This window comes from Sciurus carolinensis, chromosome 16 (genome assembly GCF_902686445.1).
Source record: "Sciurus carolinensis chromosome 16, mSciCar1.2, whole genome shotgun sequence".
Lineage (NCBI taxonomy): Eukaryota > Metazoa > Chordata > Mammalia > Rodentia > Sciuridae > Sciurus > Sciurus carolinensis.
Genome location: NC_062228.1, coordinates 56,468,680 through 56,480,600, shown reverse-complemented (window position 1 = coordinate 56,480,600; position 11,921 = coordinate 56,468,680). Strand labels below are relative to the sequence as shown.

General features: G+C 58.2%; 2 protein-coding genes across 4 annotated transcripts in view; both read left to right on the top strand.

Annotated features, from left to right (window-relative positions):
- The first annotated feature begins 61 nt into the window (after positions 1 to 61).
- On the top strand, positions 62 to 9,521 carry Kptn (kaptin, actin binding protein). 2 transcript variants are annotated; one of them, XM_047527339.1, is made up of 12 exons: positions 62 to 2,900; positions 3,230 to 3,312; positions 3,419 to 3,503; positions 3,584 to 3,638; positions 4,972 to 5,047; positions 5,165 to 5,238; positions 5,563 to 5,672; positions 5,740 to 5,817; positions 6,222 to 6,297; positions 7,008 to 7,143; positions 7,218 to 7,400; positions 9,107 to 9,521. In XM_047527339.1, exons 1-12 carry the CDS (start codon positions 2,468 to 2,470, stop codon positions 9,212 to 9,214), a joined length of 1,497 nt encoding a protein of 498 aa, XP_047383295.1. In that variant the 5' UTR covers positions 62 to 2,467; the 3' UTR covers positions 9,215 to 9,521. The 2 variants fall into 2 exon arrangements, with proteins under 2 accessions (XP_047383295.1, XP_047383294.1); XM_047527338.1 differs by having other exon boundaries at positions 9,102 to 9,521.
- Positions 9,522 to 11,714: 2,193 nt separating this feature from the next.
- The window catches only part of Slc8a2 (solute carrier family 8 member A2), a 28,235-nt gene continuing 28,028 nt past the window's right edge, over positions 11,715 to 11,921 (top strand). The window contains exon 1 of one of the 2 annotated variants that reach the window (XM_047527337.1): positions 11,715 to 11,842. The gene's annotated coding sequence lies outside the window, so the exon portion shown is untranslated. The remainder of the gene's footprint in view (positions 11,843 to 11,921) is intronic. The other variant, XM_047527336.1, reaches the window with a different exon arrangement.

The window sequence follows — 11,921 nt, the reverse complement described above, 5'->3', positions numbered from 1 at the left end:
CTGTGGGTAGTGGGACATGCTCTCTTGAGCAAGCTTGACGAGACTTGGGCTGGGCAGGGTCTGCAGGTGGAGACCCAGGGACGGTGGGCCTACGAAGGAGCCACAGGTCCAGATCCGACTTTCCTGGGCTTTTGGAAGTGAGAGACCTTGGTTTCCACCACTGGTGACCCTCAGAGCTGGCTGGAGGAGGGATTGGTGGTGGAGCGGGTAGGAGAGGCCTGCTGACTCCCACCTTTGCCTCACACTCTGTTGGAAGGCAGGCTTAATGCCCCAGTGACAGTGGTTCCATATGTCAGAGGAAGGGAGAGGAGTTGACCACGGGGCAGAGTAAGGCCTGGGGCTCTAGGGGTGGGAGAAGTGAGGGACCCCTTTGCCTGACAACACTTTGCCACACTCCAGGGTTGGGTTCCTTGTGAGTCAGGGGAAGCACCTGGTCCACCTGGGCTTCCCTAACCCCAGGGTGGCCCCTTCCTGTAGGGGAGAACTGGCTGGAGGGGACTGCAGGGAGGCAGAGTGTCACAACATGATGGGATGACATCAGAAAGCAAGCAGGGACAGTGAGGAGCGGAACTGGGGCTGCCTGGGAGGGGCTTCTGCACTGGGGCCTACAGGAGGTTCAGGTGAGGTTCAGATGTTGGCAGAAGCGGCCATCCCCATACCGGCCCTGCCCCTCCACCCCGGCACCCCACCTCCTGCCAGCTCTAGGCACCTGGTGACCACGCAGAGATCCCTGAAGGCTGCTGAGACCTGGGGCCTTCACGAAATTTAGCTGTGTCTGCCGTGGGCACTGGCTGAAGGGGAAGTGAGAATCTGCTTCCGCCACCTGTGACCTAGGTCTAATCTCAGCCCTGGCTGTGCTTTAAAATTACTAAGCGTTCTCAAGCTTGGGCCACAGCCTCCTGAAGGTGGTTTGAGGGAGGTTCCTGCTCATCTGTTTGGTCTACTGAAGCTCTGAAGGTGGTTCAAATGCGCAGTAGGGTTGGACCTGAACACAACAACGCAACAATTCTTTGCTTGCCAGCCCATAATTTCCTGTTTTTTGTTCACTCAAGTGAATGAAAGTGAAGGTGGTTCACAGGCTGCCACATGGGCGAAGGGCACTGACCCCCAAGTCCCACTTATTCAGCCAGGCTTCGCACCTGCTCTGCCAGGCCCAGGCATACCCTGGGCACACGCAGTGCTGCCCCCTGGTAGCTCTTATCAAATCCTGATCTCTGGAGTCATCCACCCGCTTTCTTTTCCTCACTGTCCATATCCAGCATGCCTTCGAGAGCTTTCCATGTGCTGTCCTTTATGTACTAATTTCCCAGGGTCTTGGTAAAGGGACTGGCATACGGTTTGTGGCTTGTAACAGGTACTGCTTGCTGCCTGCTCGATGTCGGGCCTGGTGCTCCAGGTGCAGGAGATTTGGCTGAGTCCAGGAGGAGACCCAGGTTCTGCCGTCCTGGAGCTTTTATGCAGGGAGGAGAGTGACAGGTTACTCAGTTCCCAAGACAGCTGACCAGCCCATGTCTTCTGGAAATGATACATGATGTCCACAGGGTCCCCAAACTCTTCACATCCTTCCAGGGACAAGGAAGCACATTCAGGAACCCCTGAAAGCCTTAAACCCTGTTTTACATCCTGTCTCCACCACTCACTGGTCATCAGCCAAGGACTTACAGTCCCTGAGCCTCAATTTCATTATTTGTAAGCTGGGATAATAAATCTCTTTATAAAGAGTTCTTGCAAGGATTTTCCGGGTAGATTTTGTAACGGCTGTCCTGGCACAGGAGGGAACTCAGTGAATGAATGAAAGGGAGAAGGTAGCAACTGGCCCTGCAGAATATTGTGGTATCAAGATGAGAATGGCCAACGTGATTGTCAGCGGGTAAGGAGGTAGTTATGTGCCACCGTGATAGATCTTTTATTTTAGGGTAAGAACATGAAATATATTGTTAAGATAATGAATGAAAGCACCAACTTGTTTGGGCTCCAGTGCTGCTGCTGCTGCTGCTCTTCAGGGAGATGGGTACTGGGGATCAGACCCAGGGGCTCTTTACCACTGAGTTACATCCCCAACCCTTTTCAGCTTTTACGTTTGAGATAGGGCCTCGCTAAATTGCCCGGGCTGGCCTTGAACTTCTTGCTTTGCAATTCTGCTTCAGTCTCCGGAGTCCCTGGGATTACGGGCGCGCCCCACTGCATCAGGCCTAACTGGTTCTTTCTAGCTGTGTGGTCTTAGGCAAGTTACTTTACCCCTCTGTACCTCAACTCCATCTGGAGTCTGTAATGTGGATGTGAGTGAATGCGAGTACCTGTCTCGGGCTGCTTTTGAGTGCTGAATAAATCGTTAGGTGGAATGCGCTTAGAGTAACTTCCTGGCACGGAAGGGCAATGTTAAGTTTTAGGACAATTCTCATTCTACCTTCCACACAGCCAACAAGAAAGGGCCGTGGGCCGCCACCTCCCATCACTGGTCACACTCATGCAGACCTTTTGCTTGCAGGTGAAATGGAAAGCGGACGAGCGCGCAAGCGCAGTAGGGCAAAGTGGTGCGGGCAGCCGAACTGGGCGCCATCTTGATACAGGGCAACGTCGGCAGTTGGTTTGCGTCATCCGTCTGCGCGACGGGCGGGTTTTCGATGGTTCAGGTCACTTCGGGAACAGTGGTCCGCGACGGGAGCTGCGGAAGAGCGTGATGGGGGAGGTCGTGGCCGCCGGGCCTTGCCCGCTGCGGGAGGACAGTTTCACGCGCTTCTCGTCGCAGAGCAATGTGTACGGGCTGGCCGGCGGCGCGGGTGGGCGCGGGGAGCTTCTGGCCGCCACCCTTAAAGGCAAGGTGCTCGGCTTCCGCTACCAAGACCTCCGACAGAAAATCCGGCCGGTGGCCAAGGAGCTGCAGTTTAACTACATCCCCGGTGCGTGGCGCCATGGAGCTGGGGGGGGACAGAACGTGGTGTTGAGGCTTCAGAGGCTCTGCTGGAGCCCGGTCACCATGGCGGGGGATTGGGTGACTGAACGGTTGATTATTGCTGGGGTCGGGAGCAGGGGTAATAGGGGCTTGAAAGGGGTTAGTGTTCAGGATTCCTAAAGCAAAGATCAAGATGCTGGTACCCAGTGGTCAGAGGTCATGGTGATGGTCAGGACTCCTGCAGACTCATAATTACGGTGATCAGAAGTCTCTGTGGTTGGTAGTACAGGAGTCTCAAGTCTGCTCAACAGTGACCTTTTCACTGCCCCTTCCCAGTGGACGCAGAGATTGTCTCCATCGACACCTTCAACAAGTCACCCCCGAAGCGGGGCCTGGTTGTGGGGATCACTTTCATCAAGGTACCCAGAGCACCCTCCACCTATCCACACCCTCCTCCATACACACCAGCCACCATGCCTGCCCCAGATCCCTCCTGCTACCCCTGAAGCCAGTTTCCTCCCCCAGGATTCAGGGGACAAGGGCTGCCCTTTCCTTAACATTTACTGTGACTACGAGCCTGGCTCTGAGTACAACCTTGACTCCATTGCCCGTGAGTGTGGCCGGGATCTGGGGGCCAGGGGAGGGGGGTTGGCAAGTGTGAGGTGCCCATCTGCCCATGTCCCCCTACAGAGAGCTGCCTGAACCTGGAGCTCCAGTTCACACCTTTCCAGCTGTGTCACACAGAGTGAGTGTCCCTGGGCACCTGGGGTCTCAGACCCCTGTCTGCAGGAGTCTAGTTTCCCCACCTGGGAAACAAAGGGGTTGTACTAGACCAGGGATTGGAAACTAAACTACCATTGGGGACCACAGAGGTCATGTGAGAGTGGGGAGCCACCAGTGCAGTGCAGCAGGGAGGGAGGGTGTGGGGTGCAGTTGGGAGCAGTGGCCAACTGGAGACCACACACCTGCCTGTGGACAGTATGCTCCTGAAGTGAGTGTGGACCAGACAGCCAGGGACCACCCCTTTGTCATCCCTGAAGAAGATCACCTAAGGTCTACACCTGTGCTCTAGACCTCTGGAATTAGCAGGTCCTGAGGTTCTAGATCCTGACATCCTCAGGTTCAAAGATGCTAAGTTTTAGAGTTGTAAGCTCTAAGATTCCAAGATTTGAAAGTTCTACAATTTGATAGATGCCAGCATAAGGTACCTTCTGAGATTCTGTATAAGGTATCTAAGAGTTTCATGTTACAAGCAGATGAAATACAGACCATCTAGAATCTCAAGGTTCTAGAATCCCCAGCTGTGTGGATTCCACTCCAGGGCTTATAGAACACTGATGTTCTAACGCAGGGGTTGGTGCACTGTATTTTGCAAACTTCCTCTGTAAAGGCCCAGATGGTAAATATTAGTCTTTGAGGGCCAGTCTCTATCACAACTATGCAGTTCTGCCATTGTTGCAAGAAAACAACTCTGCAAATGAATAAGCATGACTATTCCAATAAAACTTTATTTGCAAAAACAAGAATTGGGTTGGATTTGGTCCGCAGGTCCTGGTTCGCCAACCTGTGGTCAAGAAGGTAAAAGTTCTGAAACTGAAGATTCAAACTTAGTCGTGTTCTAGATGCTAGGGTTGGGATGCTCCACACATTCCACAAGGCTAGATACCCATCATGACAATTTCTAAATAAAAGCTCTAGTCTTCAAAGGAAACAAAAAGCTTCTGGAATATTGGGCTTCCAGATTAGAGAACACTCAGTGTTTTGAGGTTCTACGTCCCATTCCTGAGTGCACAGCCAGAGAAGATTCTAGTAGGGTAGGGCCCTAGGGATGGGAGGTTCTGGCAGGAGTTTCTGCAGTGCTGAGATGGGGGTGCAGCCGTTGAGTGGCCCTGAGCTTCTGAGAGGGCCAGCTTCTGCAGTTCTGTGCTTCTCAGAGGCAAGTGCCAAGAGCTGAAGTCTTAGGTTCTAGTCTGGATCTGCTGTCTGAACGTCAGGGTTCTTGCACACAAGGAGTTTTTGCAAGAAAAGGGTCCAGCCACACTCAGGTTCTTCCACTTTCTAGAGCTCTCTGCTTTCAGGGTCCAGGTTGGGGATCAGCTGGAGACTGTGTTTCTCCTGAGTGGGAACGACCCAGCCATTCATCTCTACAAGGAGGTGAGGCAGGCCCTGCATGCCGGTTAGCGCCCTGCCGGGGCTCCCCATGGGCTGGCTCTGCGGGGTGTCGGAGGCTGGTGACTGACTCCGGGGGCCTGGGTGGATCTTGTTTCCCAGAACGAAGGGCTGCATCAGTTTGAGGAACAGCCTGTGGAAAACCTCTTCCCAGAGCTCACGAACCTGACCAGTAGGTAGGAGGGGCCCTAGAAAGGCCAGCAGGGACCTAGGCTGCAACCTCAGAGAAGACAGGCAGTGGGAGTGTCCTCAAGGACAGCAGCGGGTGGAGGGGACCCTGGAGAACTTGAGCAGCTCAGAAGAGGCAAGGTGTGACCCTGGGGAAATCGGTCAACAGTGGTGATCCCAGAGAGGACAGAGCTGGACCCCGAGCAGTGGGCAGTAGGGATCACTAATGCAAATCAGGTTGCTGTCCTGGTGCTACAGGGAGGGGTGGGTGCTGGGAGCCACTGATGGCCCTCTGTGCTGTCCATCTGTCCGTCCACCCACCCACCCACCAGTGTCCTCTGGCTTGATGTCCACAACCTCCCCGGCACGTCCCGGCGCCTCTCTGCACTCGGCTGTCAGAGTGGTTACGTCCGTGTGGCGCATGTGGACCAGCGGAGTCGAGGTGAGGGCCAGGCCTGGGGGCTGGGACCGGGAGCTGGGGCACAGCCCTGACCCTGCTCTCCACGCAGAGGTCTTGCACACGTGGACGGTCCTGCAGGATGGCCCCATCTCCCGAGTGATCGTGTTCAGCCTCACAGCCCCCGAGGGTGAGCTCAGGGCACGGGGACCAGGGCAGGCAACGCGGCAGCTCAGCTCCCCACCCACGTTAGTGCCCCTCTCCCGGAGTGTCAGACCCCGTCCCCCTCCACACCCCCTCCAGCCCTTGAGCTGTGCTGTCCCTCAGGGCCCGCCTCTGTCCGACCCACCACACTGCGGTCTGATCTCAGACTTTTGCCCTGGGGTTGAACTTCTCCATTCCTTTTGAGATCTAACCTTCCTTCCTCACGTTGTGACTTACTCTTATCCCCCGTTCTGTCCTCACTGTCAGTGGACTGACTGCTGACCCACGACCAGAAACCCAACCTGTGTTCCTGTCACTGAAGGGGACGGGTGTGAGGAGGAGCCTTGGAACCTGTCCCCACAGACCCCCACACTTGCGTTTCTTCTGCAGAGACCAAGGACAGGCCGCGGCAGGAGGAGTACAGCGTGCTTGTGGCCAGCATGTTGGAACCAGCAGTGGTGTACCGGTGAGGGGCCTGCAGCGTGCCTGGGCCTGACCCTGACCTGATCTTGTCCTCAGCAGAAAGTCCCTTTGAGTGCGGTTGGTCAGGGCTGGGTAGGTAAAGATATTTGTGACCCAGGAAGGACACTGAACGTTTACGTCTGGATCCTGCCAGGAATGGGCTGCGGCCTCAGGCAGGACAGAGACCCACAGCCCCGGGGAGGGTGGGCCAGGCAGCTGTTCCCGCAAGTGTCCCCCACCGCTCTGTGGGGAAGGCCCTGATTCGCAGCATCTGCCAGATTCTGTGGTGCGGATGCTCCCGCCATGGAGGATGGCAAGCACCGCAGCAGGGCGCCCCTCCCGCCAGCCCTCCTGAGCCGCCACCAGCCAGCTCCGGCCCCCACGGGTGGATGGCGAAGATGTCCAGTCCAGGGCCAAGCATCCCAGGTTCTGTGGGGACAGTGTGGGTGTCCACACTGGGGACAGGGCGTGTGAATCCCCAGGAGGAGCAGCATGGGCTTCTGCTTGCACCTGAGGTGGCCCGGCCTCCGGGGGCAGGCGCCCTGAGGAGCAGAGTTCAGTGGCCAGGCTGACCCCTCACTGGGACCGTGAAGCTGTTCACGTTGAAGACAGTCGAGGCCTCCGAGAGGAGGCAGTGCAGGCCCAGCGGGTTCTGCCGCCAGGGTGGTGGGCGCTGCAGCCTGACCTCAGCTCCCTGGCACGGGGAACCCTCAGGGATCTGCTGAGCCGGGGCCTTGAGGACCAGCTTCTCCTGCCCGGCAGTGACCAGTTCGACAGCGTCCTCTGCGGCCTGGTCACCGATGTGGATCTAGATGGACGACCGGAAGTCCTGGTGGCCACCTATGGACAGGTGGGTCGTGGGCCAAGGTGCTGCCCCCGGTGTCCCTGCCCCCATCAGCCCGTGACGGGCCTCTCGCCCCACAGGAGCTGCTCTGCTACAAGTACGGCGGCCCCGAGGCGCCGCTGCCTGAGTCACGGCCCGGCTTCCGCCTGCTATGGCGTCGGAGCTTCTCCAGTCCCATCCTGGCCATGGCGCACGTGGACCTGACGGGCGACGGGCTGCGGGAGCTGGCCGTGGTCTCCCTGAAGGGCGTGCACATCCTGCAGGTACTGCAGCCGGGCCTGTTCCCACTGTGTCCCCCGGAGCATCGGGGAGGCAGGACGGGAGCCGGGGAGGCCTCGGCCTGATCCTGTGGGAGCGTGGACACTGGCATCCACCTCAGGCCGGGGGTCGCTGCTGAGGCCGCCTCCCTGGGGAGGGGTCCCTCTTGGCCAGGAGGACTCACAGCACCTGTGGAGGGGGTTCAGATGCTACCCCCGGCCCCGGGAGGCCCTGCCACGCCCCACGTGGGGTCCCTGTGCCTCACCACCCCTACTCTGTGGGCTAGCCTCTGCTGCCCACCGCGGTCTAACCTCGAGCCTTCCACTGCACCTGAGCTGTCGCCTGTACCGCTGGCATCAGCTGTGACTTCGCTCTCGCCACGGCCGCCCCTTCTCCTCCACTTGTTCCTGCAGTGCTGCTGGCCCCCTCCTGCCTGCCCGACCTCGTGCCCTCCTGAGCGTGCCGCCAGCTGCCTGCCACAGTCTCCCTGCCCCACACATGGTCCCTCCTCCCGCATTCCATGCTCTGACTTCCAACCCTCCCACCACAGCCCAGGCGCCTTTCTTCCTGTCCTGGTCCACCATCCACCATGGAAATGGCCTGTGGTCCAGCCTCAGACCCTCCATTGTGCTGTGGCCTCCGCCTGCTCTGGTCTGACCTCCGACCTCCTGCTGTGGCCCACGCCCTACTTTGAGGCTGTGGTGTGTCTGCCTTTCCTGATCCTGACATTGCTTTCTCCTCCCTCTGGTCTGACTCCAGGATTGTTTCTGGTGTGGTCTAACCTGGGTTCTTCCTACTGGGGTCTCACCTCCGCTACTGCTTCTTTTGTCTTTATTGGGCCTTTTCCTCCAGGCTGATCCTAATAGAATGGTCTAGATTCGGCCTCAGGAAAAGGTGAGAGTGAGATGCCAGTGGGAAGTCTGAGGTTGAACCACATCGACAGGACAAAGGTTAGATCTCAGGAGAATGGAATGAGAGTAGCCTCCAGTGGAGAGGCTTGAGATGCCCGAGGTTAGACCACAGTGAGGACTGAAGTTAGAGCCAGTAGGGAGGGCTGAGGTTAGACGCTAATGCAAAGACTGGATAACCCTATTGGAGAGGTCTGAGGTTAGACTCAGGTGGAAAACGTAGATTAGACCCCAGTGGGAAAGACTGTGGTCTGATCGTGGGAGAAAGGACTTGCCTTTTAATGTGACCCAACTGTCACATCATCCTTCATGACAGTCTGCTTCGAGCTGTTTCACTCCCGCTGTCTGTGCCTCTCTCCCTTCTACTGAGGTCTAACCTCAGACCCTCCAACTAAGCTCTAACTCTGGCCCTCGGGTATTGATAAAGCCTCTCTCGTCCACTTCGATCTGCGGCTTCTTCGCCCTCTTGCCCTATCTTCTGCCCCTGGGGTCTCCCCTGCATCTCCCCCATGTGGCAGAGCCTCCCGGTGGTTGAACCCCCTCCCTTAGAGTGTCATCTGTCCTCATTTTGACCATCTCCATCCCTCCACTGTGTTCTAACCCCACTTCCCTACCCTCTCCTGGAAGTCCACTTAAGTCCTCCTGTCTGGGGTCTAGCCTTCACCCGTCCCACAGACCCCTTCTTACCCGGCTGTAGTCTACCCTCTGCTACCCTTGGGTGTCCAGCACCACCCTGCCCGTGTGGTCTAACCTGCGTCCCCCGCTCTGCCTCAGCTGACCTCCTCCCCTCCTCCACAGCACAGCCTGATCCAGGCCTCCGAGTTGGTGCTGACCCGGCTTCGGCGTCAAGTGGAACAGAGGAGACGGCGGCTGCGGGGGCTTGGGGACAAGTCGGGCCCAGGGCCTGCTGAGACCCCAGCCTCCTGAGCACCTGCCTGTCCATTCTTCCTTCACCTGAAGCAGTTCATGGGCTCCTCTCCAGCCACCAATGGGAGGAGGCGTCTCAAGAAGAGCATGGCCCTCCCAGGTCCCCCCAGGCGGGACAGCGCGAGTTTCTGTCCCCACATGCCCTGTGACCCCAGTTTACTGCTGCGCTCTCTGTGCCTCCACATCCCACCTGAAAATGGGTGATCCCGCCCACCGTCACCACCGCTGTGAGCACTGGTCACCAACAGTTACCATATGTCCACAGAAACAAAGCTTTCACGGTGGTCCTCATTCTTTGGTTTGGCAAGCATTTTTTAAGCACCTACTGTATGCCAGGCTCTGTGTTGGATGCTGGATTCACCTAGAAAATTCAAGGGAGGAGGTTTTAAGGACAAAAGAATCCAAGGTTAGACTCAGAAACAGGACAGAGATTGGATCCCAGGGTAGACCTTACCTTAGCAGAAAAGTGGAAACTAGACCACTGGGGAGTACTGGGTAAAACGCAAGGGGGTCTGAGGCTAGACCCCAACGGTTTGCCCTTGTGGAGTCTTCTGAGGTTGAACTAAGTTCAGCTCTCAGTAGGGATGACTGGGGACCCCAGCAGAAAGTTCTGAATCTGAGGTGAGACACCAGTGGAAAGGCTGTGAGCAGAAGGAGTTCTTGTGGGAGAACGTGGTCAAATTGCAGCAGAGGGTGAGGCTAGACCCTGTGAATCATACTGAGGCTGGACCCCCCAAATCGACGGTACAGAGGGCCAGGCTGGGTCCCAGCAGAGCGTGTGGCACTAGGCATTGAACCAGGATGCTCTGCCCCTGAGCTACATCCCAGCCCTTTTTATCTTTTTATTTTGAGATGGGGTCTTGCTAAGTTTCTGAGGCTGTACTCCAGCTAGGTCCTCCTGCCTCCGCCTCCCCAGCACCTGGCATCAGAGGTGTGCATCACTGTGCCTGGCAGTGGTGGAGTTTAGGTCCCAGTGCAGAATGAGGAGGTGAAAGCCAGACTGACAGAACCCAGGATGGACATGCCGCAGAGGCTGAGCTTGGACCTATGGGAGAAGCCCAGGGACTCGGGGAGCCAGGAGCTGCACACGGGCTGATTTCCCCAGCTGTGGCTCTAGGAACTGCTCCCTCCCGTGCTCTCCTGTGTGGATCCAGGAGAAGGAACCAGAGGCCTGCCTCCCAGGGACCATGGAAGGCAGAAGGCAGGCAGGAGTGATGAGTGACGGAAGCAGACTTTCCCTCCCCCACCACCGGCCAGGAATAGAATCCGGGTCAGCGGGGTTGGGGCGTGGTTCCCGAGCAGGATCCAGACTGGGGACACGGGGCTTGGGTGGGACGCTTGCTCCTGAGGATATGTGGTGGGGGTACGGGTATCATGGCCATTCAGACCACCTGCCCCTGCTTCTTGTTAGGGAAGTCCACCCATAAATCAGCACCAGCACTGACAGGAGAGCCAGCCTCCAGTCTCTCCAGGGTGTTTTTGGGAGGTGGGAGCCTCCCCTGCCTCCATCCCCTCTCCCAGAAGCCAGGCCCAGGCGTGGGAAGTTGAAGGGAACTGGATCCTCTCCTGGCAGCAGGCCCAAGGCTGTCCCGCCAGGACAGGCAGTGGGCACGGGCGCTGGCAGCAGCGACTTCCTCCCCCGCTGCCCACCTGCAGAGGCCCAGCTCCCAGGACCTGGCGTGTGGCCATCACCTCCTGCCCCGGGAGGTGGAGAGCAGGACCCTGGGGAGGGGCTGGGGCAAGGGTGCCGGTCTGTGATTGTGCCTGGTCCACTCCAGCGCTGGGAGTTCGAGTCTCAGGAGCCAGGGCCACCTGCCTGGGCTTGGCACTTTGCCTCCTGACTTTTTTTAAGCTTGCAGTTTCCTGACCTCTTGCCCTGACCTCAGCCTGCAGCAGTGGAGCGTGGCGGCTGAGGGACCTGGAGCCAGAGCTGCCCTTCACCATCCCGGCCTCAGTTTCCCAACCTGTGAAATGGAGCTAATAATAGCATCTACCTCCCAGACTTGGCACGGGAGCCAGTTGTGTCAACATGTGTCAGGCAGTTATAAAAAAATGTCCTAACGGTGCCTGGCACGTGGTGGGGGCTGTGTGAATGGCAGCCGTTGTTATTATTATTAATGGGTGCCTTTGTGGTTGTTTCCGGCCTTCTTTGTGCGGGTTACTGCGCAGGCGCCCTGTGCAAATTTAGATCGACTGGCCAAACATTCTTGCCCCCCCTTCTGTGAGCCTGTAACTATTTGTGGCTGCTTTTGCGTCTCTTGGTCCATGTATGGGTCGGAGACTGGCCGTGTGTGTTCGGAGGCGGACGGGGGTGCCTCACAGACGGACACGCTCCCCCACTCTCCCACAGCGCCCTCCGCTGCTGTCCCTGGCCTCTGGTGCTGAACCCGGAGTCTGGGTCGGAGGCTCGGGCTGCCTCCCCTCCCGGCCTCCCGCCCCTCCGGCCCCGCCCCGCGCCTCCCGGCTCCTCCCCCTCCGGCCCCCTCCCCTGTCCCCGCTCCGGCGCGGCTCCCTCTCCAGGCTCCGCTCCTCTCTCGCTCTCCCTGCCTCCGGCGGAGTCGCCCTCCGCTGCCAGCCCAGTGCCGGGGACCTGCCCCAGGCTGCAGGCGCAGGTAAGCGATCCAGCGCGGGGCGTGGGACGGGGACGCTGGGGGCGCCGGCGGCCCCGCGGGGCTGCACTCGGGGGCCGGG